Source organism: Lethenteron reissneri, chromosome 64 (genome assembly GCF_015708825.2).
Source record: "Lethenteron reissneri isolate LAM-NWPU_2019-01 chromosome 64, ASM1570882v1, whole genome shotgun sequence".
In the NCBI taxonomy this organism is placed as follows: Eukaryota; Metazoa; Chordata; class Hyperoartia; order Petromyzontiformes; family Petromyzontidae; genus Lethenteron; species Lethenteron reissneri.
Window position 1 is genome coordinate 476,178 of NC_083842.1, and position 26,394 is coordinate 502,571.

The following is a 26,394-nucleotide window of genomic DNA, read 5'->3' on the forward strand; positions in this document are numbered from 1 at the left end:
AGGCATTAAATAAGAGGAGAGAGGAGAGACACGGGGTCAGACACGGAACGAAGAGAGAGAGGGACCACGCGCGAGTGGGGCTCCGGGTGCCACATGGCGGTGTGTCTCTGGTGGCTGTCTGCCCGCTTCCCGTTGCCTGCCAGCAACGGGGAGTGTTTGTGAACTGCAAGAAGTGAAATAAAAGGAACGATTCCACAAGCCGTCTCCAGCATGTTATTACATTGGTGTCAGAAGTTATTCTGGGACCGTTTGGACGATCTTCAAGATGTCCAAGCACCTCAGAAAGAAGAACTCACCCGACCCTCCATCGGAGGAAGTTGTGGAGACGGACGACGACGAGCTGTTAGGAGCTACGGCTCCTCTGCCTCCGACTGCCGCTCTCCTCGACGCCGCTCATCGCCCATGGGAGGAAGAGGCAACCACCTCAAGGGCGGACGAAGGATGGCGGCTGATGGCAGAGCAAATCGAGTCGCTCCGCACGATTCTGCTCAATCTGGTGACGGCGGTCGCGTCCTCTACGGGCCTGGGTCGGCCGCCTGCGGTTCAGCTAAATGCCGAGGACCAGGAACTTCGGCGGGAAACGACGTCCGCCATTGCTCCTGCCACGCGGGGGGAGGCCTCCATCTTGGGCGGGGCGGCGGCGACGGAGCCTTGCGACGCCATCTTGCGTGAGGCTGACACCACATGGCCGCCGGACGCCATTTTGTTGGAGACGCGCAGAACGCGGGAAGCGCAAGTGGAGACGCTCGAGGCGTCTGCCTGCCACCGCGGACATCGGCTTCCACAGATTAAGGAATTTATCACCGGGGGCGATTGGAGTGCTTTTACGTAGGTGCTTTGAGTCGGCCTTCAGATCAGTGCGATGGACGGAGGCGGAGGCGCTGGGAGCGCTGCCCACGCTGCTGGACGATGTTTCCCTGGCGGTCTTCCGATCCATCACGGCGTCCAAGAAGAAGACGCTTCGTCATGCTTTCGCAGATATGGCGGAGTTTTACGACCCACCGACGGCAGCCACGAGAAGATTTATGTCACGTCGTCGAGGATCAGAGGAGTCGCCTTTGGCTTATCGGGGGGTGTTGGTGGCGTTGGCCATGGCCGCTTACCCCGACGCGACGGCTGATCACTTTGATCCTCTCATCCTTTCCCGTATGCTGGAGCTGTCCCAGGAACTCAACATCTCGCTGCCGGTATGCGGCCACGAACCGCTTATATCGCGATGGGTGGCGCGCTGCTTGGATGCTAAATTTAACATCAAGCGCTGGGATCAGATGGCGGCATGGACGGGGAATCCCGAAATCGACGGCCCACCTTTAGGGTGGTCTCCACGACGGGTCATCCACTGCTCCGACGACTCCAGCGACGACGAGGTGGTGGCTGCTGTTCCGCACTTGACCCCGAGACAGCGGCTGCACGACCGGAGTGGTGACTACGCAAGCCGACCACGTGCAGGGGCTGGGTCGACCGACCGCCGGTCGACGACGGCCACATGCTTCAAGTGTGGCCGACGAGGCCATTTTGCCCGTGACTGCCGCTACCGACCTCTGCCTTCGCCGCTTCCGCCGAGTGGGCCTCCATCTCCTCCACCGGGCGCGGAGCCGCGACACCTTCAGGCGAGTCGGCGCAAATCGGACACTCGGCAGGTCGTGTCACATCATTCATCCACTCGCACACATAGTTGCACTTCCAATGATAATTGTGATTCTTCGGAGTCATTACCACGCTCTACTACACAATGGAAAAAATTGGCTCATAGGGTTGTGGCTGCGGCGTCGGGTTCGTCGACGGTACGGGGTACCATCGACCGCATCGACGTCCGGATTTTGGTGGACACTGGCGCGTCTGCCACCATCATTTCAGATGTTATTTTTCATCTTTTGTCTATTCCCACGTCGCGAATCCGCCGGGTTAATGACGCGTGTGTAGCCGCAAATGGGGGTAGCATGGGTATTTTCGGTCAAGTCGAAGTGCGTATTGCTATCGGTAATATTACCGCCGAAGGATCGGTGTTGATCTCGCGCTCACTGGCCGTCCCATGCCTATTAGGCACCGATTTCTTGCGCCGCATGCCACTTAAGATACTGGTCGACCAGGATTGTTTAGAAATGCTGGGGGGTCGTAGGATGTCGTTCCTGCCTTCCCTGCTGGCCCGTTCGCCACCGGGTAACGCTGTTAACGCCATGGTCGCTGCCACAATAGAAGTTCCATCAGGCTCACAAATGCTTATCCCGCTGCGTTACCGTAAACCCCTTCAGGTTAAGGATGGTACGATGGGTGTGTCATTATCCCCGTCGAATTCGGTGTCTAAATCTTTTTCCTTGGTGGCAGCCCAAACAATCGTACGGCCGGGTCAGGCCCCGTTCATACAGGTGTTGAATGGAGGGCCAGACCGGGTTGTTGTCCCGGCTGGATCGGTGTTGGCTCACGCCACTACCGATTTCGCCACTTTTGACGGAAAGCCACAAATTAAAGCACCCAACGATGGACCGCCACGCGATCGTTCGCAGGAACGGTGGATCGCGGACTTGTGCGGGGAAAATTCATCTTTATCAAACGCGCAGAGGACTGCTTTGCATTCATTGTTATTACAGTATGCTGACGTTTTCAGTAAAAATGATTTGGATCTCGGCCGCACGTCACTTTTGTCGCACCATATTGACACCGGTGCGACACCTCCGATTGGTATGCATCCGCATCGCATGAGCCCTGCAGAAAGGGAACACGTGCGCGGCGCGGTAGACGAGATGTTGGCGGCGGATATTATTTCGCCGTCCAAAAGTCCGTGGGGCGCGCCGGTGGTACTGATTAAGAAAAAGGATGGTGGGACGAGATTTTGCGTAGATTTCCGCCGGTTGAATAAGATATCCATGGCGGACGCATACCCTTTACCACGGATGGATGACTCATTGGACGCTTTGTCAGGGGCAAAATTCTTCTCCACCCTCGATCTGTCCTCGGGATTTTGGCAGCTCCCCCTCGATGATGCGTTGAAACCCAAGACGGCATTCCGCATGCCACAAGGCCTCTTTGAGTTTAACCGCTTACCCATGGGCTTAAATGCGGCTCCGGCGACGTTCCAACGCCTGATGGAACTGGTACTGGCGGGACTACAGTGGGAGACATGCCTCATATATTTAGACGATATTATCGTTTTTAGCCGGACGTTCGAGGAACACCTCCAACGCCTGGAGACTGTCTTTCAGAGGATGCGGTCGGCTGATCTAAAGTTTAAACCCAGTAAATGCCACCTTTTGCAACACTCCATCCGTTACTTGGGTCATATTGTCAGTTTGGACGGCGTGTCCACTGACCCTCAGAAAACGTGATGTGTCCGGGAGTGGCCTACATCCACTTCAGTGGGCGACGTTCGGCGCTTTATTGGATTTGCATCCTACTATCGCCGGTTTGTTAAGAACTTTGCCACACTGGCTAAACCACTGCATATTCTGACGGGCAAAAATCAGAGGTTTAAATGGGGTCCGGAGGAAGAACGCTCTTTTCACTCGCTCCGGGATCACCTCGCCATGGCGCCTACGCTCGACTACCCAGACTTTTCCTAGCCGTTCATCCTTGACACTGATGCTAGCGATATTGGCATCGGGGCCGTTTTATCGCAACGTAAAGACGGAGTGGAACGAGTGGTTGCATACGGCAGCAGGGTTCTGTCCCCGGCAGAAACACGATATTGCGTGACAGGATGGGAACTTTTGGCGATCGTGCATTTTGTTCGCCTGTACCGGCCATACCTGTATGGAAGGAAATTCCTCGTTCGCACTGATCATGCGGCTTTGCAATACTCGTTGAAATTGGACCAACCATCAGGCCAATTGGCTCGGTGGTTGGATTCGTTACAGGAATTTTCCTTCGATAGCACGTACCGCAAGGGTGCTCGCCACGCCAACGCGGACGTGCTCTCCAGGTTACCACCCATTCCTCCGTGCACTTGTCTGATGGCTATGCACCGCTGCGGAGTGCCGCTTACCTCGCCCTGTCCGGTTATGGGGGCGATGTCGAACTAGGATGGCCAGGATGTGCCAGTGGATACTGATGATACCCTGCGGCTGCTGCACTCGGCTTGGCTACGCGAGTAGGAGGCCGATACCTCTCTGGCTCCGCTGCGGAAATTGATCGGGAAACCGAGAGCTCATTTGGCGGGATGGAAGTGGCGGATGTTCCGGGGCCAGGCGGGACTATTAATGTGTACCGATGGATTGTCTGACCGACCACGCCTGGTCGTGCCTACATCCCTTTGCCATGACCTGCTTCACGCTCTGCACGCTGACAAATTAATGCACCTCGGCGTGCAAAAGACTTTGGCCGCAATGCAGAAGGATTTCTTTTGGCCCGGCATGACGGCAGACGTCAAGGACTTTGTCCGGTCTTGCCATGATTGTGCGAAAAGGAAACCGCCTCGAAAACATTATGTGTCGCCATTACGTTCCATTGAGGTATCCTGTATAAACGAATTAGTTGCTCTGGACATCCTCGGGCCGTTCCCTCCATCGGCTAGGGGCAACAAATACCTTCTTGTCGGAGTAGAATATTTTTCTCGATGGCCTATGGCCTGGCCTCTGCCTGACCAGACGGCCGCGTCCATTACCGATGCTTTCGTGAATGGTTATGTCATGGATAAAGGAGCACCCGAGAGGCTGCTCACAGATCAGGGACGTAACTTCTCCTCCAAATTGCTCAAGGATGTTTGCGATAAGCTGGGCACAAAGAAAATCCGCACTTCCCCTTACCATCCACAAACGGACGGCATGGTGGAACGATTTAACCGCACCCTTTCGGCTATGCTTTGTCACACGGTGAGTGAAAAGCAGACCGATTGGGACTTGCACATACCGGGCGTCTTAGCGGCTTACCGCATGGTTCCGCACGCGTCCACGGGATATTTGCCATTTTTCTTGATGTATGGTCATGAGAACGTACCCCCCATTGATGTACAACTGGGTACGCCGAGGAAACAGCCGTCCCTTTCCTTGCCCGATCACGTACGGGACTCGCTTGAATGGGTTACAGAGGCGCGAGAGGCCGCCAGATGTGCGACGGCCCGTACGCAGGCAAGGAACGAGAGGTGTGCGCGTCGATCGCGTACCCACATGCCCTGGTCGGTGGGCGATCTGGCATGGCTCCACTGCCCTCAGGTGCCGGTGGGCACATCCCCTAAACTGCACAGGCCTTGCCGGTTGCCTGTGACGTTGGTGGACATTCGGAACCCGCAGAGTGTTCGCGTCCAATTCGGAAAACGTCGGGGGTACGTCCATTCGTCGTGACTCAAACCCTACGTTGACCCGCGTGCCGACCCCTCATCTCCACTTGTTGACCTGCCGGGGTCTGCTGTGCCGAATATGCCACTTGCCTCGCCCGTTGATCCCCAGAGGGGCTGTGTTGTGCCCCCTGCAGATGAACAGGTTTTGAGGGCTGATGACACCCCCGCCGTCCCTCCTCCAACGGGACCTGCCCTGGACACGACCGAAATCGAAAATCCTCCTTCTTCTTCATGCCAACCACCTCCTGTTGATCCGGCGGCAAGGCGACCGTGCGCAGGAAGCGGAGACAGTCCCGCTTTACAGCCAATGGGGGGAGAGCCTGGGAGCATGGCCTCGGCGTGATCAGGGGATGTCAGCTAGGTGATTGGTTTCGCTGGTCTTGGCCTCAGCCAATGGGAAGACAAGTCAGGGGCGTGGTCCCGGGAGTTGATGGGGGATCTGGAACATTCAGCGCAGGCTGTTGAGGATTGGCTGGAGTGTACCACGTGAACCAGGCATTAAATAATGGGAGAGAGGAGAGACACGGGGTCAGACACGGAACGAAGAGAGAGAGGGGCCACGCGCGAGTGGGGCTCCGGGTGCCACGTGGCAGTGTGTCTCTGGTGGCTGTCTGCCCGCTTCCCGTTGCCTGCCAGCAACGGGAGTGTTTGTGAACTGCAAGAAGTGAAATAAAAGGACCGATTCCACAAGCCGTCTCCAGCGTGTTATTACACAACTGTCCATGGGAAAAAACGGGTTCATTGCGATAAATGGCGATATTTTAAAAAGTCTGACCCTGGCACTTGTTGATCGTCATCGCATATGCAGGAATTATCAGAATCTGTCGTCGTTTCAGTACGAAAGAAAGAGTGACATTACTTGGCGCTAAGTCGATTCTCGGGATGAAAACGATTTTGCCTCTGCATTCCGATAAAAATCTGCGGTGATGAAGTTATTTTGTAATGATTTGACCATCAAACGCGTTCCATTTCAAGGACCGTTCTTCGGGTTCAGATTTCGCAGCTGCGTGATGATAACGCCTGTCTTCAGTGCCAATGTGTGTGGCGGCATTCCTGAAGGCGTTTGATTGTGAATAAATTCTGGAGGGTAATTCAATGCGTCTGCAGGATCTTCCGATACGATCGAGTCAGAGCTGTAATAAATTCGGAAATCTCCGGACAGCTGTGTGATGATGTTTTGGTTCATTTCGAGAGTGTCCTTTTTGGTAGGTGCCAGAATTGCTCTTTTTGCAAGTTCTTAGGAAGGCATATGTTGCAAGTTCTGACCATAAATTTCGGTGACCAGATAATCAACCGTTATCATTTGAGGTGGAATTTCAATGGAACCTAACAGCACTCCCGTTCATACAGGTGTTGAATGGGGGGCCAGACCGGGTCGTTGTCCCGGCTGGATCGGTGTTGGCTCACGCCACTACCGATTTCGCCACTTTTGACGGAAAGCCACAAATTAAAACACCCAACGATGGACCGCCACGCGATCGTTCGCAGGAACGGTGGATCGCGGACTTGTGCGGGGAAAATTCATCTTTATCAAACGCGCAGAGGACTGCTTTGCATTCGTTGTTATTACAGTATGCTGACGTTTTCAGTAAAAATGATTTGGATCTCGGCCGCACGTCACTTTTGTCGCACCATATTGACACCGGTGCGACACCTCCGATTTGTATGCATCCGCATCACATGAGCCCTGCAGAAAGGGAACACGTGCGCGGCGCGGTAGACGAGATGTTGGCGGCGGATATTATTTCGCCGTCCAAAAGTCCGTGGGGCGCGCCGGTGGTACTGGTTAAGAAAAAGGATGGTGGGACGAGATTTTGCGTAGATTTCCGCCGGTTGAATAAGATATCCGTGGCGGACGCATACCCTTTACCACGGATGGATGACTCATTGGACGCTTTGTCAGGGGCAAAATTCTTCTCCACCCTCGATCTGTCCTCGGGATTTTGGCAGCTCCCCCTCGATGATGCGTTGAAACCCAAGACGGCATTCCGCACGCCACAAGGCCTCTTTGAGTTTAACCGCTTACCCATGGGCTTAAATGCGGCTCCGGCGACGTTCCAACGCCTGATGGAACTGGTACTGGCGGGACTACAGTGGGAGACATGCCTCATATATTTAGACGATATTATCGTTTTTAGCCGAACGTTCGAGGAACACCTCCAACGCCTGGAGACTGTCTTTCAGAGGATGCGGTCGGCTGATCTAAAGTTTAAACCCAGTAAATGCCACCTTTTGTAACACTCCGTCCGTTACTTGGGTCATATCGTCAGTTTGGACGGCGTGTCCACTGACCCTCAGAAAACGTGATGTGTCCGGGAGTGGCCTACACCCACTTCAGTGGGCGACGTTCGGCGCTTTATTGGATTTGCATTCTACTATCGCCGGTTTGTTAAGAACTTTGCCACACTGGTTAAACCACTGCATATTCTGACGGGCAAAAATCAGAGGTTTAAATGGGGTCCGGAGGAGGAACGCTCTTTTCACTCGCTCCGGGATCACCTCGCCATGGCGCCTACGCTCTACTACCCAGACTTTTCCTAGCCGTTCATCCTTGACACGGATGCTAGCGATATTGGCATCGGGGCCGTTTTATCGCAACGTAAAGACGGAGTGGAACGAGTGGTTGCATACGGCAGCAGGGTTCTGTCCCCGGCAGAAACACGATATTGCGTGACAGGATGGGAACTTTTGGCGATTGTGCATTTTGTTCGCCTGTACCGGCCATACCTGTATGGAAGGAAATTCCTCATTCGCACTGATCATGCGGCTTTGCAATACTCGTTGAAATTGGACCAACCATCAGGCCAATTGGCTCGGTGGTTGGAATCGTTACAGGAATTTTCCTTCGATAGCACGTACCGCAAGGGTGCTCGCCACGCCAACGCGGACGTGCTCTCCAGGTTACCACCCATTCTCCCGTGCACTTGTCTGATGGGTATGCACCGCTGCGGAGTGCCGCTTACCTCGCCCTGTCCGGTTATGGGGGCAATGTCGAACGAGGACGGCCAGGATGTGCCAGTGGATACTGATGATACCCTGCGGCTGCTGCACTCGGTTTGGCTACGCGAGTAGGAGGCCGATACCTCTCTGGCTCCGCTGCGGAAATTGATCGGGAAACCGAGAGCTCATTTGGCGGGATGGAAGTGGCGGATGTTCCGGGGCCAGGCGGGACTATTAATGTGTACCGATGGATTGTCTGACCGACCACGCCTGGTCGTGCCTACATCCTTTTGCCATGACCTGCTTCACGCTCTGCACGCTGACAAATTAATGCACCTCGGCGTGCAAAAGACTTTGGCCGCAATGCAGAAGGATTTCTTTTGGCCCGGCATGACGGCAGACGTCAAGGACTTTGTCCAGTCTTGCCATGATTGTGCGAAAAGGAAACCGCCTCGAAAACATTATGTGTCGCCATTACGTTCCATTGAGGTATCCTGTATAAATGAATTAGTTGCTCTGGACATCCTCGGGCCGTTCCCTCCATCGGCTAGGGGCAACAAATACCTTCTTGTCGGAGTAGAATATTTTTCTCGATGGCCTATGGCCTGGTCTCTGCCTGACCAGACGGCCGCGTCCATTACCGATGCTTTCGTGAATGGTTATGTCATGGATAAAGGAGCACCCGAGAGGCTGCTCACAGATCAGGGACGTAACTTCTCCTCCAAATTGCTCAAGGATGTTTGCGATAAGCTGGGCACAAAGAAAATCCGCACTTCCCCTTACCATCCACAAACGGACGGCATGGTGGAACGATTTAACCGCACCCTTTCGGCTATGCTTTGTCACACGGTGAGTGAAAAGCAGACCGATTGGGACTTGCACATACCGGGCGTCTTAGCGGCTTACCGCATGGTTCCGCACGCGTCCACGGGATATTCGCCATTTTTCTTGATGTATGGTCATGAGAACGTACCCCCCATTGATGTACAACTGGGTACGCCGAGGAAACAGCCGTCCCTTTCCTTGCCCGATCACGTACGGGACTCGCTTGAACCGGTTACAGAGGCGCGAGAGGCCGCCAGATGTGCGACGGCCCGTACGCAGGCAAGGAACGAGAGGTGTGCGCGTCGATCGCGTACCCACATGCCCTGGTCGGTGGGCGATCTGGCATGGCTCCACTGCCCTCAGGTGCCGGTGGGCACATCCCCTAAACTGCACAGGCCTTGGCGGTTGCCTGTGACGTTGGTGGACATTCGGAACCCGCAGAGTGTTCGCGTCCAATTCAGAAAACGTCGGGGGTACGTCCATTCGTCGCGACTCAAACCCTACGTTGACCCGCGTGCCGACCCCTCATCTCCACTTGTTCACCTGCCGGGGTCTGCTGTGCCGAATATGCCACTTGCCTCGCCCGTTGATCCCCAGAGGGGCTGTGTTGTGCCCCCTGCAGATGAACAGATTTTGAGGGCTGATGACACCCCCGCCGTCCCTCCTCCAACGGGACCTGCCCTGGACACGACCAAAATCGAAAATCCTCCTTCTTCTTCTTCATGCCAACCACCTCCTGTTGATCCGGCGGCAAGGCGACCGTGCGCAGGAAGCGGAGACAGTCCCGCTTTACAGCCAATGGGGGGAGAGCCTGGGAGCATGGCCTCGGCGTGATCAGGGGATGTCAGCTAGGTGATTGGTTTCACTGGTCTTGGCCTCAGCCAATGGGAAGACAAGTCAGGGGCGTGGTCCCGGGAGTTGATGGGGGATCTGGAACATTCGGCGCAGGCTGTTGAGGATTGGCTGGAGTGTACCACGTGACCCAGGCATTAAATAATGGGAGAGAGGAGAGACACGGGGTCAGACACGGAACTAAGAGAGAGAGAGGGGCCACGCGCGAGTGGGGCTCCGGGTGCCACGTGGCAGTGTGTCTCTGGTGGCTGTCTGCCCGCTTCCCGTTGCCTGCCAGCAACGGGAGTGTTTGTGAACTGCAAGAAGTGAAATAAAAAGACCGATTCCACAAGCCGTCTCCAGCGTGTTATTACACAACTGTCCATGGGAAAAAACGGGTTCATTGCGATAAATGGCGATATTTTAAAAAGTCTGCCCTGGCACTTGTTGATCGTCATCGCATATGCAGGAATAATCAGAATCTGTCGTCGTTTCAGTACGAAAGAAAGAGTGACATCACTTGGCGCTAAGTCGATGCTCGGAATGAAAACGATTTTGCCTCTGTATTCCGATAAAAATCTGCGGTGATGAAGTTATTTTGTAATGATTTGACCATCAAACGCGTTCCATTTCAAGGACCGTTCTTCGGGTTCAGATTTCGCAGCTGCGTGATGATAACGCCTGTCTTCAGTGTCAATGTGTGTGGCGGCATTCCTGAAGGCGTTTGATTGTGAATAAATTCTGGAGGGTAATTCAATGCGTCTGCAGGATCTTCCGATACGATCGAGTCAGAGCTGTAATAAATTCGGAAATCTCCGGACAGCTGTGTGATGATGTTTTGGTTCATTTCGAGAGTGTCCTTTTTGGTAGGTGCCAGAATTGCTCTTTTTGCAAGTTCTTAGGAAGGCATATGTTGCAAGTTCTGACCATAAATTTCCGTGACCAGATAATCAACCGTTATCATTTGAGGTGGAATTTCAATGGAACCTAACGGCACTCCAGATATCTCGGGCACAGTTCCCAATCCAACTTCAGCAACCAATTGTTATGCTAATTTTGACCATCACTCCGAAGGTTTTCCGTGAGCGTCAATTTCGTAAAACGCTGCCATAATATTACTCTGGATTTAATGCAGCACTCGATTACATCAACACGGGTGCCTTTTTCTACAACCGGCAAAGTCTGTCTGAAGTCGCCACCGATTATGACGACTTTTGCACCAAAAGGTCGTTGAATCTGAATGATGTCGCGCAACAGCTGATCGATGCATTGAAGGCCATGCTTTGTCAGCATCGTAATTTCATCAATGATGATGAGCGAAGCTTGTCGTAGCGTTTCGCCTTCTGGCGAATTCAGTCTCATCGACGAAGAAGATGTGTCGAGGAGGGGAACTGGAAGCTTGAATCCGCTGTGCACAGTTCGTCCGCCTTTCAGTAAAGTCGCTGCGATTCCAGTGGTCGCAAAAGGAAGAGCGATTTGACCTTTCCACGAACAAATGAGAGCAGCGTGGAGTTCAAAAAAGTATTTCCAGAGCCGCCAGGACTACATAAGCAAAAAAGTCTGCTGTGGACATGCTCATCGTCGACAGATCTCATTATTGCTGTGAAAGCTTCAAACTGTTTCCCATTAAGGGAGCAAATTCTCGTTTCAGCTTCTTGTTCTTCTTGCACTGCGTCGTATAGCTGAGCTTCGATTGGATGTGCAAGACAATCCATGTTGGTTCCAATCCATTTTTACCGTCACTTTCTGTAAAGAAACGTCTGCACATAATAATTATTTTAATTCATTTTCAATAAATAAACGTGAAATTTAAAGCGAATTTGCGTAACAAAAATGTATTTATTATTATAGTAATGACGGGGGGGGCTTTTTGCAGTGACGTCACGTAAGAATGGAGCACTGTGCTGCGTCGATATATTTTTGACCGTCACTTTCTGTAAAGAAACGTCATACTTGAAGCGACTTTGCGAAAAAAATATCTTTCCGCTCGACCTTCTTCCGCGTGAATGGAAAAATCCACTCGCTCACGATTATTTAATTATTAATGACGTGGGGTGCGGCGTGTGGAGGGACGTCACGCGCGTTACACACATTTCTGGGCTATTATAGTAGTAATTCCCCTCTCCTATGTCCCTTTTTCACCCCTTCTCCTCCAATCCCTCTATGTCCACTACTCTTTCCACCACCGGCCTCCTCCCCCACATTTTGTTTTCCTGGATCACAGATTGGGAATACAGTAGTGGATAGTGTGTAATGGTTCCCTGTCTCCCTGTATCTATGTTTCTTGCTTTTGTAAAGTTATTATGTTTTATTTTTATTATTTTATTACTTCCCTTCTACGTGACTTTACCGAAAGAAACAAGAAGATCAATCTGTGACTTGGATTTTGGATCGAGACTGTTACTCATAGTTCTCATACGAAATCCGTGTCGCGATTTACTACTAAGCTACCACACAGGAGTGGCATATTTAACAGTGGTACATTTCATACAGAGCGCACTGGGGGTCTGTGTGCCCGAAGCCAAAGAGACACACCTACAGATCCCCATTGTAGCATTTAACAAAATGCTGACGCAGTTGCTGTGACCGAGCAGCATTCGAGGCCGGAACGGTGCACCTATGAGGGGGTCGAGTGGCAAGCAACACTCCCTACAACCTTTAGATTTTTCCTCCTGTGCTGTTGTTGACACAGCACAAACGGTCCTCACTCACTTAAGGCTGCATGGATCTCGAAGAATTCCAGAACCCGTTCAGAATTCGAGATTATGTCGTTGGGCTCATTGTGCAGTGCACTGTCCACTATACTTTCCACACTAGTGTCTCTGTGTGTGTAGTCTATTTGGGCAAGTGCTGCTAGCGAGCACCAACTGAGATCCCACAAGGTGCACGGCTATAAAGGGATCCATGTCTCTGCATTCATCAAGATGTCAGCATGGCCCGAGGCCACCACTGCGCCAATGCGTTTCACCTTCTGCTAGGTCCCGCAGCCGCTGCACAGAAGTAATTTGTGACCAGGCTGAGGCCATCGACTCACTGCGCTTGAGAACCTCGGTTTATTAACAGGCAGTGGTTGAAACTGAAACCCAGATTTCAAACCCAGGATCTCAATGGTGATAGATCGGCACTGACCTCTGATTACATATGCGACTTACATAGATTTACTAGGTTTATACAACTACTCGTGATATATGTGTTAAACAAATGTTTAATCGCATGGTCGCATTAAAATCTGTAGAGTTAAAGTTGCAACTCTGCAATGGATTGCTCACGACACTCCTGGTCGAAAGCCCTCCACTCCAGGGAACTCTAGAGAACTCTGGACGGCATGTCGAGCATTACAATTTGAAAAATCACAAATTATGTCTATTGCCTTTGTTATTTCAAAATAAAAAAAATATATACATCTTCTAAGTGTACCTAGCCTGGCAAGGGGGTTGGTTTGATGTCACCATTATTTTAGATACGACACCTTGATAGCATAAGACTGTTGGTGTAACCAAAACAAAACTATTAAACTAACACATATTTTAGATTACCAGGTTAGGCCCACTGAGTTATCTAGGCATTTTTCAGAAGCGACCTAGCCACAAATGATAGTTTAACGGCGTGGCTTATCACGTGGAAATATATCGCAGCCAAATACTCTCACTTCGTGTTTCTAAATGTGGAGCGGGAAAACTCGAGGACCCGGATAAAAATCCACACGATTACGGGAAGAACACATAAACTCCAAATATACAGGGTGCTTCAAAAACATGTTAACACATATATGAGACTATCGTTTTTAATGTGTTGTGGGTATAAACCTCGAGGAGACGTCTTCTCGAGGCAACGCGTTTATTTCAATCAAAAGGTTAAATAGTAGCTGTAACACGAAGGGGTACGGTCTCTTCACCCGATAACAGAGGCGTAGCTTGGATATTTTGCGCCTGGGGACGAACTATAAAATTGGCGCCCCCCTCCCCCCGTTTAATCACATTTTACTCTTACATCGAATAAGGAATAACAATAAAAATTTTCATGATACATTGTATTTAAAGAAGCAAATTAATAGAAATTACATTACATGGCTCACTCAGTCACTGTCGTAGACTGGTTGACATAGTCTACAAAAGATTAATTTTTCTTGATTTCACTGTCGCAAACTGGTCAATCACGTAATCAAAATCAGTTTTTTCCAATGTTTCTCTTTCAACACGCAAATACGACAAAATAAGTTTCAATTTTCTGAACGACCGCTCACAGCTTGCAATTGAAACTGCTATTGTTAATAAAATTTGCAGTGAAATTCGCAAATTCGAAAATATGTCGTCTCCATAAAACACAATAAAACCAAGAAGATCCAAAGGAGTTTCTGGTAGATCTTCATTCCGGTTACTGAGCAGCATTTTGCAATCTCCAATTTCTGTGAAAAGTTCGTGGCCATTGATGTCGGTGTCGTAGAAATTTCCAAAATCTGTGCAATTTCGACGAATTGCATCGACATCTGTGTCGGATAGAAGAGTTTTGATGTCCAGCAGAAATTCAAATTTTGTGTTCAAGTCTTTTAGTCGTAAAAACCGTGTTGACATCTCCTGTTGAAGTCGATAAAATACGCTCTTCATAACGCGTCGTAGTTTCCGCCACCAAAAAACAGGCCAGTGACTAAGGCTGAAAGACTGCGCGTGTCTGTTGTTTGGGACGTTCTTCCATGTAAGTTCTTAATAGGCGCGCGTACCAAAATGTAATTACATGACATGTAGGCTGTGTGTGGCGGGATATATAAACTTTTAGGTTGAGGTGTAGATTTGTGCAGTAGTTTCAGGCTGCCGCGCCCGCCGCAAGAAGTTCTAATGTAACGTTGTAAGCCTCATTTTGGCGCCCCTTTACCTTGGCGCCCGGGGACACATGTACCCCCCTGCCCCCCCCCCTAGCTACGCCTCTGCCCGATAACCTAAGGGAGGTACAGCCTCCCTTCTAGCGGGGCTTACAGACTCGGGGCTACGCTCTCACGGGTCCTCCGCTACGGGGCCTAGGGGAGGCTAGGCTGACCCGACCTAGCCAGGGTACGGGTCTCACCGCAGGTCCACTACAACCCGGCTCTTACAAGAGCCTCGGTCCCGTTGAGAGGACCGGCTTTCATACGCAAGTTGGGGCATACCCCGCCCCTTGCCCCTCCCCCCTCGGACCTTCCAGAAGTGTCTGGAAGGGTCGGGAATGAACTGTTAGCCCCCTGCCCCCACCCCTTGGGGGTCTAGGGTCTATACCTCCGGTCACGAGATACCCAGGGGAGTTACCTGAGGTTAACCGCCACACATCCCGCTCAACCTGCCGGCTGCCCCCTATCGGCCTGTGAGCGTGGTGGCAAGCAACATAACATATAGCGCCCTGGTAACGGCGCAACAAATGGAAAAAGAACAGATAATACACTATAGTATGATAACAAATGTATGTTAATAGCTTAAAAAAGTCCAAGAATCTCCATTTGTTCGCCATCAGTGTCAACACATGCCTGTAATCTTCTCCAGGTGGTCTGCAGAGCCCGGAGGCACATTTCTTGTGGTATTGTTGCAAATTATCGGAAGTGTTAACATTTTTTTGAAGTACCCTGTACAGGCGTCAGGCTTAAGGTTGACACACGAGCTAATGCATACCAGGCAAGGTAGTTAATATTTCGACATCATAACATCTCACGGTCTTGACTTGGGAGCAGACACGTGTTCATGTGCCATCAACTGCTTCTCTATACCCCTAGCAGGTACAGTTGGTGTGAGCTTACCCGTGATGAATCGCACGTATAATTGTGCACTCTGCTACATTTGTTCATTCATTCGTTTCTCAATCAACTTGTCCTGGTGAGGGTCGTGCAGCAGCATGTTGAGTAGAGCAGTCCAGACCTCCATTTTGCTGTCGACAGACTGTAGCTCTTCCTGGGGAATTCCCAGGTGTTCCCAAGCCAGCCAAGTGACATAGTCCTGCTAGCATGTCCTGGGCCGGGTCTATTGTCGTCACCCAGTGGGACTTGCCTGGTAGAGTTTCAGGGGGAGCCTATCGGGGGGGCATCCAACCTCAACTGGCTCCTCTTAATCCAGAGGAGACCCTGAGGCTCTCCAGAATTAACGAGCTCCTCACTCGATCATGGAGAGTGAACCTCATTTCGGCCCCTTGTACCTGCGATCTCATCCTTTCGGTCATTACCCAAAGTGCAAGACCACATGTGTTGGTGGGAATGTAGTTCGACCTGTAAACCGAGCGCTTTGTTCAAAAACTCAGCTCCCACGTCACTACTACAGAACAGTACAGTGCCCGCAACACTGCAGACACCGCACCGAACTGTCGGCCGATTTCCTGCTCCTATTTATCATCACTCGCGAAAGAGACCTCGAGGTGCTTAAACTCCGCCACTAAGGGCAGATGTACTATCTCTCAGGAGTGAACCATGACCTCAAATTTGGAGGTGCTGATCATCATCTCAGCCGTTTCACACTCGGCATCAATCCATTCAAGTGCATGCTGGAAATCACAGACTGACGAGGCAAAGAGGACAACGTCATCTGCAAAAAGCAGCGACGCCACCTCTATGCCCCCGTACTGTATACTCTCCATACCTCGGCTGCGCCTTGATATCCTGCCCAGGAAATCACAAACAGGAGTGGGGACAAGATGCACCCTTGGCGGAGTCCAACACCCAAAGTGAATGGCTTTGATTTAACACCAATAAAATGGACACATCTCTCACTCGAGGAATAGAGGGACCAGATAGCGCACAAAAGCAGCACCTGCCCACCATACTCCCAAGCACCTACCACAAGACATTTCAGGGAATACGGGTGTATGCTTTTTCCAAGTCTAGAAACCAGAGGTAGACTGAAGAAGCATTCTTCCATGACCCTCAAATACAAAAAGCTGGTTCATTGTACCACGACCATGACGGAATCTGCATTGCTCCTCCTGAATCTGAGGCTCGACCACCAGGCGGAGCCTCCTCTCCAGCATTCTGGCATAGGGTTTTCCTGGGACGCTGAGGAGTGTGATTCCTCTGTAGTTGGAACATACCCTCTGGTCCCCTTTTTTTAAATGGGAACCACAACCCCAGTTTGCCAATCCAGAGGTACTGTACCTGTCTTACATGCAACATTGAAGAGACATGTTAACCACCATATTCTTACACTGTCCAGCGAATCTCGTCCACCCAGCAGGTTTGCTGCTATGAAGGCCCTCGACCACCACAGCGATTTCATCAGCCGTGAAGGACCTTATCCCCCCAGCTGTTTCCAGGGCTGCCTCCTGAGAGGAGGCCATGTACACCGGTTTGAGGAGCTCCTCAAAGTGTTCCTTTCACCTCTCGACTATCTCCTTAGTCGATGTCAATATTCCACCGCCCTTACTAAAAACAGCCTAGACCATGTTCCCTCGACCCCTCCTAAGGTATCCAATGGTTTGCCAGGCTTCCCGGTAGTCCTCCAAACTCCTCCCATGTCCGGGCTTTCGCTTCATTGACTGCTGCAGCCGCCGCGCTGTTGGCAAGCTGGTACCTCTCAATCGAGTCGGACCTTTTTTGAGCATGGCTCGGAAAGCCTTCTTCAATTGACAACTTCCCTAACCATTGGTGTCTACCAGTGGGTCCTAGGGTTGCCGCCATTACAGGCACCAACTGCCTTTAGGCCACAGATTTTTGCATCCTCATCCATAACCGAGGTCCTGGACATCTTCCACTCGGGCTCAATGTCCTCGACCTCCCCTGGAGTGCAGTCGAAGTTTTCCCGGAGGTGGAACTTTAAATCTTTCTGCACTGGGTCTTCCACCAGATGTTTCTAGAAAACCTGCACTATTTGTTTGGGCCTTCCACGTCTATCTGGTTGGTGCCCAAAGTATCGGATCCAACTTACTATCAGGTGGTCATAAGTTGACAGCTCTGTCCCTCTCTTCACCCGAGTGTCCAGAACATAAGCCTTAGGTCCGATGTTACAACTATAAAGTCAATCACTGACCTTTGGCCCAAGGTGCTCTGGGGGGGGGGGGGCTTTTATCCCAATAATGCCTGTCCAGGTATCTTCATCGTTTTTCCCACGTGAACATTGCAGCACTCTGTTGAGCACTGCATCCACTGTCTCTAATAAGGCAAAATACTCTGAACTGCTATTTGGTGCATAAGCACAAACAACAGTCAGAGTTTTTCGCGGAAAATTTGAATGCGGATGAGGATAAAAATGTTGGAAACTTTCTCGCGCTGATCAAACTCGTTGCTCAGTATGACCCATTGTTAGCAAAACACGTACTGTACGCAGAAGAAAATCCGGGATCAGTTTCTTATTTGTCACCGGAAATCCAGAATGAATTTATCCACATACATACAATAAATATTGTATTGTAAATAAACATGAAAAAAAGCAACATGAATAGGAAAAACAGATCTGTTTAATTTTCGATTTAAAGCTTTCGTGACTGCAGGGATTCATCTTCTTGGTTCTTTCGGTAAAGTCACGTAGAAGGGAAGTAATAAAATAATAAAAATAAAACATAATAAAACAATTCTCACGACGTTTCGGCCACAACGCAAGCAGCCGTCCTCAGGTGAAAACCAGGTCCGTCGAGGCGACAGAGTCTGAATGAAACAGCACACGAGCTTGGAGCATATATATAAGCTGGGCGCATTGACAAAGGAATTTGCATATCAAAAGGAATTTAGCATATTTATGGGAAATGCAGGAATGTGATTAGTCCTGCATATGCATGTGCATTATGCAGGATTAACAGCATCAAAGGGAGCTGCAGTTACTGCTGCTGCTGAAATTACTGCTGCTGCTGCAGTTTCTGCTGCTGCTGCAGTTACTGCTGCTGCTGCAGTTGCTGCTGCTGCTGCACTTGCTGCTGCTGCTGCACTTGCTGCTGCTGCAGTTGCTGCCTTATCCATTTTAATATAACACTATGTATTATTCTACCCACCCTAATGTGTATCACACTGCTATATGTTTACTATACAATTACGACACCATACATTACTCTGCACACTGCACCATGCCAGTGAGTGGAACGCGGTCTGAAAGTCACCGTAAACGTGAACACAATCAGTTAAGATCCGAAATGGTTTATTACGTCCTTCCAATGATTGCTAAGCCAGAATCCATCTTCTCGGTTGAAATTGTCTCTGTGTTTGTATATGTGGATCGCCTCATGAACGAATCTCTCATGATAGCCGGATGGCTTGCAGAGAACCTCTGTCTTGGAGAAGTCAATGTCATGTGAGCCCACTGAATTGTAACAGTGATCTGCCACGGCTGAGGTGTTTGTCCTACCGTGTTTCAGGTCTGCCTTATGTTCACGGATGCGGTCCGAGACATGTCGTTTGGTTTCCCCAATGTAACTGCTACCACAGAGGCAACTTAGTTTGTAGACGCCAGGGTACTGTATGTCTGGAACCACATCTTTTACAGACGGGACCAGATCACGGATTTTATGTACTGTGTTGAATCGGACCTGGATCTTGTGTTTAATCAGGATTTTGGAGATCTTTTTTGTGACCCCAGCAATGTAGAGTAAGGTGATGGTCTTGAAAGGCTCCTGAACAGGATCCTTCTTGATGGTTGGAGTGATGGCTTTGCGGATTGTGTAGTCGGAGTAACCATTAGCCTTAAGAGCTTGGCGTACGTGTTTGAGTTCACTGGAAATGTGTTCATGGTCGGAGATGCATTGGGCTCTATGATATAGAGTCTTGATGAGGGAATTCTTCTGGGATGGATGGTGGTGGGAATCCGGTTTTAGATAAGCATCCGTGTGGGTGGCTTTCCTGTAGACAGAGTGGCTCATTGAACCATCAGGTCTCCTTTTGATTAGGACATCCAAAAAGGGTAGCTTGCCATCATTTTCGACTTCCATGGTGAATCTGATGGCTGGGTGTATGGAATTGATGTGGTCGAGAAATTGGTCTAGAGCAGGCCGGCCATGTGGCCAGATGACAAAAGTGTCGTCTACGTACCTCTTCCATAAGGTCGGGCGTAGAGTGGCAGTCTGGATGGCGTCCGTCTCAAATTTCTCCATGAAGATGTTGGCTACAACCGGAGATAGGGGGGAGCCCATTGGGGTGCCCTCAATTTGCTTGTAGAAGGTTCCATTCCAGGTGAAGTATGTATTGGTTAAGCAGTGTCTCACCAGGGGGGGTACCCCAGCATTCAGTCCTTGATGAACCAAGTCTTCAATGATTGCGATGGTGTCAGGCACAGGCACCTTGGTGAACAAGGAAACCACATCAAAACTGACAAGCAGGTCGTCTGGGGACAGGGCAATCCCCTTGATTGTCGATACCAGGTCAGTAGAATTTAGTACTGCAGAGGTGGTTTTTCCAGTGAAAGGCCGTAGGATTTCGGACAAAAAACGAGCCAGTTTGTAAGTGGGGGAGTTGATAGTAGAGACAATGGGACGAAGAGGTGTATCTTCTTTATGTATCTTTGGCAAGCCGTACAATCTTGGTGGCCTGGCTGCAGAAGGTTTCAACGAGAACTGTTTGGTCTGATCAATTAATGCGGTTGAAGCAGAAATGATGTTGTTGGTTTTGGAGACGAGGCTGTTGGTGGGGTCTCTTTTTATTTTTGTATAGCTCAACGATGGCATGAGAGTGTTCATACTTCTGTGAGCATTGATATGTATTGTTCTGCCTCACGACAGGGGTTTGCCTCACGGCAGATGGGGGGGGGGGGGGGGCGTATGTACACAGGAATTTCCTGTTTTTGATGCTAAGTTTGGTCACGTGACCAGGAAGTTGCGATTTAAGATTCCCGCTCAACCACGCGGGCGTCGGCTATTACACACATAATTCAAGATGGCGGCACACATCGCGTCCCAGTAAAGCCAGCCACAACTGTCCATTGTGAGACCTTAAGAAGCAGCAAGTGCAGCAGCAGCAACTGCAGCAGCAACTGCAGCAGCAGCAGAAACTGCAGCAGCAGCAACTGCAGCAGCAGCAACTGCAGCAGCAGCAATTGCAGCAGCAGCAGTAACTGCAGCTCCCTTTGATGCTGTTAATCCTGCATAATGCACATGCATATGCAGTACTAATCACATTCCTGCATTTCCCATAAATATGCTAAATTCCTTTTTATATGCAAATTCCTTTGTCAATGCGCCCAGCTTATATATATGCTCCAAGCTCGTGTGCTGTTTCATTCAGACTCTGTCGCCTCGACGGACCTGGTTTTCACCTGAGGACGGCTGCTTGCGTTGTGGCCGAAACGTCGTGAGAATTGTTTTATTATGTTTTATTTTTATTATTTTATTACTTCCCTTCTACGTGACTTTACCGAAAGAACCAAGAAGAAGCATGTACATTATTTAGAAACACTCGTGTGCATTATTTAGAAACACGTGTGCATTATGTAGAAACACGCGTGTACATTATTTAGAAACACACGTGTACATTATGTAGAAACACGCGTGTACATCATTTAGAAACACGTGTACATTATGTATAAACACGTGTCCCTTCCTTTATTACTGCTAATCCTACATAATACACTAGCAGAATATGACTTTGAGACCCCACACCGCCTACACATTCCACAAGGAGTGACTAACCCCATATCTGCATGTGTCATTAACATGCTAAATTTCTCTGTTGATATGTAAACTCCTTTGTCAAGGCTCTCTGCTCCTCCCATCCAGCTTAAAATACGCTGCCAAGCTTAGCAGTGTTCATTAGGACGCTGTCTTTCCGACAACTCTGTTCTTCACCTGAGGACGGCTGCTTGCGTTGTGGCCAAAACGTCGTGATAATTGTATTGTTTAATTTGTATTATTATATGATTTCCCATTTACGTGACTTTACCGAAAGAACCAAGAATAAGGGTGTACATTATTTAGAAACACGTGTACATTATGTAGAAACACACGTGTACATTATGTAGAAACATGGATATACATTATTTAGAAACACGTGTACATTATTTAGAAACACACGTGTACATTATGTAGAAACACACATGTGCATTATTTTGAAACACGTGTGTACATTATTTAGAAACACGTGTACATTATTTGGCAGCTATAGATTCCCATAAAGGGTTCTAAACCACTTCGATGAGCTATCATGTGTAAGACGGTCGCCTGTGTAAACAAGCTCCTAGCTCAGTTGACATTACCTGTTTAATAAAATAGATTAGTTGAGTCTCCTTCACAACCCACACTGACCAGTGCAATGAGTATAGTCAAAATCCCTATGACAACATGGCATATGGGAGGCCTTCATCAAGCAGTGGATTGTATTACACACGTGGAACACGACTGTGGCTTCTTCCTCACAAACTACACAAGTTAGGATGACACCACAGAAGGCATCTCCAGTCCATGTTGATCATGGGGGTTGTTTGACTTACTTCACCTCGCTGGTCAATGTGGGTCGTTTAAGGGATGGTGGAGGGCAGATATTACTCGCCATGGCTACACTGTGTGTCTATACTCACACACACATGTATGTAGGTAGATAAGGGAGATCATGCAGCTTCACTGTGTATCTGTACCCACACACCTGTACATAGGTACACAATGTCCTGTTGTGACTCATCGCCAATGTTGATTCACAGAAAGGGCCTCCAGATTGAGCAGCATCACTTCCTCACGGTGCCACTTCTCTACATTGTCGATCATACGCGTCGGAGCGTGAGGAAGTTCACGCGCGGTGCTACTGCAGGGTAATGGCACCGCTAGGAGACGGTGCCGCAGTCCTAGCGGCTGTGTGAGCTGGGGGCCGCTCCCTCGCGCTGGGGCTGCTGCTGGCGCTGGGTGAGGGGAGGGGTCAAGCAGCGCGACCCCAACCTGGCGGATATTTCAGTGCAGAGCTCGAGAACAAACCGGTTTAGTGAGACCAATTTGATCAACCCAAAAGCCCACATTCCAGCAACTCATTTATGAACTTGTTTTAAATTATAACCCACCTCAAATGAGTTAAATTTTTTCGTAAATGTGTAAGTCCATACGGTTGTATTAGATTAACATTATGTCACGTATCATTAGCTGTACTTAAGTTATAATACGCGTTTAAGTAGAGATAATAAACCTTGCTTTTCACGAAATGTTATCTATGCAAGTCTCTGTGCAGGGTAAGCGTCACTGTACATGGTAGGAATGTCACGATTCATCGATCAACATCGATTTTCGAAAATACTAATATCCAGCTCACAATAATTTTGTACGTATTAAATAAAACTGAGCAAATGATACAAGCTGTGTATTTGGTCATGCGTGTGCTGGTGAAGGAAGGAGCCTCCACTGGAGGGATCTCCAGAGAGCCCCCGAGAGAGCACCAGGCCTCCTGCTCCACGTGTCTCGCAGTCGGCTTGCACTCTCGCGGCACCAGGAGCCGTTCTCACGCTCGCCGCGTGCTTCACACTCAACGGTTCGAATCTCACGGACGCAGCGAATCCGTCTCCCCCTCATTGCGGCTGTTCTCACGCTGCCACGAGTCAATCTCAGGAACCCCACAGTGGCCTCGATCGCGTATTTCAACTTGAGAGGTCTGCCACAGGTGACATCATCGTGTGTTGTGGGGCTGACCGGCACCAACAAGCTGACAAACCATGTGTACATTTACACTATGGGGACCTCATTTGCCAGTAAAAATATGATAATTGGTTCTTTACCCTTCTATCTGGCAACAAAACTGACACCTTTTTGCAAGGAGTCATGTTTGCATAGACCGCAATACCTGCAGTCATAATACAAACAAAAGAACATAACTCTGATAATGTGCACTGTCCTTGAAGTTGATTGGTCCACACCCGAGACAGCTTTCCTTCGAGCCTAGTCTCATATGGGTTGGACCAGATGACGCCAAAAGGCGCACAACTCAAGGACAATGCACCATCAGAGTATGAGAGCTCGGGGCAAGCATCTACACTATGGGGACCTCATTTGCCAGTAAGGACAGTGCACATTATCAGAGTTATGTTCTTTTGTTTGTATTATGACTGCAGGTATTGCGGTCTATGCAAACATGACTCCTTGCAAAAAGGTGTCAGTTTTGTTGCCAGATAGAAGGGTAAAGAACCAATTATCATATTTTTACTGGCAAATGAGGTCCCCATAGTGTAGATGCTTGCCCCGAGCTCTCATACTCTGATGGTGCATTGTCTTTGAGTTGTGCGCCTTTTGGCGTCATCTGGTCCAACCCATATGAGACTAGGCTCGAAGGAAAGCTGTCTCGGGTGTGGACCAATCAACTTCAAGGACAGTGCACATTATCAGAGTTATGTTCTTTTGTTTGTATTATGACTGCAGGTATTGCGGTCTATGCAAACATGACTCCTTGCAAAAAGGTGTCAGTTTTGTTGCCAGATAGAAGGGTAAAGAACCAATTATCATGTGTACATTAATAGAGCTTCCACTCTATTAACGGCTGTATAATTGTATTAAAAAAAACTTGGAGGTGGGGCTTTAATACCTTTCCTGAATGTATTTTGTTGCCTATTTTTTACCAAAATCTTTGAATCCGGCAAAGTTGGTAAAAGGTACGTTCACGTTTTGTAGGGAATGCTTCAGGGTTTTGGCATTTTGTGAAAACAAATCTCGTCTCTTTGGACAGAGAGACATCCCCTTGTCTATTGCCATAAACATTGGGAAACCGTGATGTGTATTGCATCTGAGCTGCTCGCTATCCAATATAATTGACAAGAACCATGCCCATTCAACGACCAGTCACAGTCCTGCTTAAGCAAGCATTGGATGGTGCTCTACTCGGTTAATGGACCTGAGCTCGCAATGAAAATCTCACAAACCTATGACAGGGACCAGCCTATCCACTGGCCAACATGCTGCTTGGGTTATTGTGATATCAAATCCGAAGCGGAGGCGGTCTCAGCTTGACCCAAACTGTGCTCCCCTTAACAACGGCGCTCAACGAAAGTGAACAATCACCAACGCGAATCGCACTTCGTGATTTAACAGTTTGTATGGCGCAGGACGAGAAAATGTGAGGCGGCAATTTCCAACGATGTTGATAATCGGGAATAATTGTTTCTGCTCTTTACAAAATGTATATTATATATTCATTTAAGTATTCTAAAACTCGTGAAGTAGACATTTTTTCGTAAAAAATAGCTGTGTTGCTACAGTAAAACAGCCTGCATCACGACCTCTTTGTTTATTTGTTGCAATGCTCGCGGTTTGTGTTTGGGGCCACGCCAGGCTGGCGGTGATTGGCTGGAATCTAGACGAGGCCACGTGCCCGCATACAGAAACGCTGCCGGCTGTGCCCCAGGGTGCGGCGCACGGAGTTAAATCCGTGGTGCTCTCGCACAAGCGGACTCCGAGTTGCCCGGCCTCTCGCAGTGTCACTGCCCCCAGCAGGCACCCTGAAGCTGCGCAGTCTACCCGTGCCTCAGCTCTGTCCTTTCACACGAACCCTTCTCGAGCAGCTGCTGCGACTTCTGTGACCGGTGACACAACACTGAGTGACGTCATTCTTATTTATTTCACATTTGTTGTTGATCGTGACCGTGCCAAACACAGCCGTGTTGTTTGCTCGGAGGGGTGATCTAGAGACTGGTTGAACACGCGATGAGTTGAGATTTATTGCAACGATGAATGCGCTGCTGCGTGTTGGCTTCCCATAGCTGCTGCTGGTCCACGTGCTGAGAGCAGGGGCCATGACGCCTCCGCTTGGGGAGCCTCCGCGTTGTTGGCGATGGAGACAGCGGCTCGCGGTCTCACCAGAAAGCGGACGACTCGAATCCGCGAGGCGCGCCTCGCTTTGTGCTTCTCAGAAGCCGTGGGGCTCCCTCGAACCCTCGTTGAGAGACTCCCAAAAACTGTTGAGTCTCAATGTTCATCCGGGGCCCCTCGACTTCGTGGTCGATGTTGTGTCAGTGGGACACAAATTACTGTACTGCACGTACATTCCGCACCATGATAGGTGTTATAGGCAGCGATGCCACTTTGATTATAAGAGGGCAAAGTGTAGTGTATGTCGACTGAGGCGCACACACACTGCTGTAGGAGGCAACCCATTTATTAAACAATTCACTGTACACCAGATTCTGTTGCTAAGGGGCAGCCCATAAATTACGCCACGCACCTGGGGGGGGGGGGGGGTCGGACATTTGTGACAATGTGACGGGGGGGGGGAGAAATATGACGTCACGTAAAAATGCGCAACATTGAATACATAGACAACACGTTCTACTTCATTAAATATACTTTTTAATGTTTTCTCCTACAACATGAGAGTGCAGCGCCACATTAAATACGCACTACAATGACAATAGTTTAAAGCGATTTGAAGCATGGTTTTTTTTTGGGGGGGGGGCAGAGCTTTGTGACGTCATATTTGAGGGTGGTGTCTGACTTTTTGTGACACCGTGTGACGATGGGGGGGGGGGGTAAAAATCGTCCAAAATCGCGTGATATCATTTATGGACGGCCCTAAGTGGGGCTAACTTGTCCTAGGCTGCTCACTCTGCACGCGCCTATTAACTCGTGATCCCCGACACGAGCCCCGAGTTCCCCTGACGCCCCCCCCCCCCCCTTTGTCTCATGGCCCCCGCCCCTTGCTGTATCAAGCCGGC

At 49.7% G+C, this 26,394-nt stretch overlaps 1 protein-coding gene across 1 annotated transcript in view; it reads right to left on the bottom strand.

Annotated features, from left to right (window-relative positions):
* Nucleotides 1-543: 543 nt before the first annotated feature.
* LOC133358982 (uncharacterized) overlaps nt 544-26,394 on the bottom strand; it is a 30,342-nt gene continuing 4,491 nt past the window's right edge. Inside the window, exons 2-7 of the mRNA XM_061577361.1 lie at nt 16,453-16,472; nt 4,052-4,112; nt 2,649-2,703; nt 1,540-1,604; nt 1,104-1,181; nt 544-759 (exon numbers count right to left, since the gene is read on the bottom strand). Of these exons, the coding sequence (XP_061433345.1) occupies nt 544-759; nt 1,104-1,181; nt 1,540-1,604; nt 2,649-2,703; nt 4,052-4,112; nt 16,453-16,472 (495 nt within the window). The remainder of the gene's footprint in view (nt 760-1,103; nt 1,182-1,539; nt 1,605-2,648; nt 2,704-4,051; nt 4,113-16,452; nt 16,473-26,394) is intronic.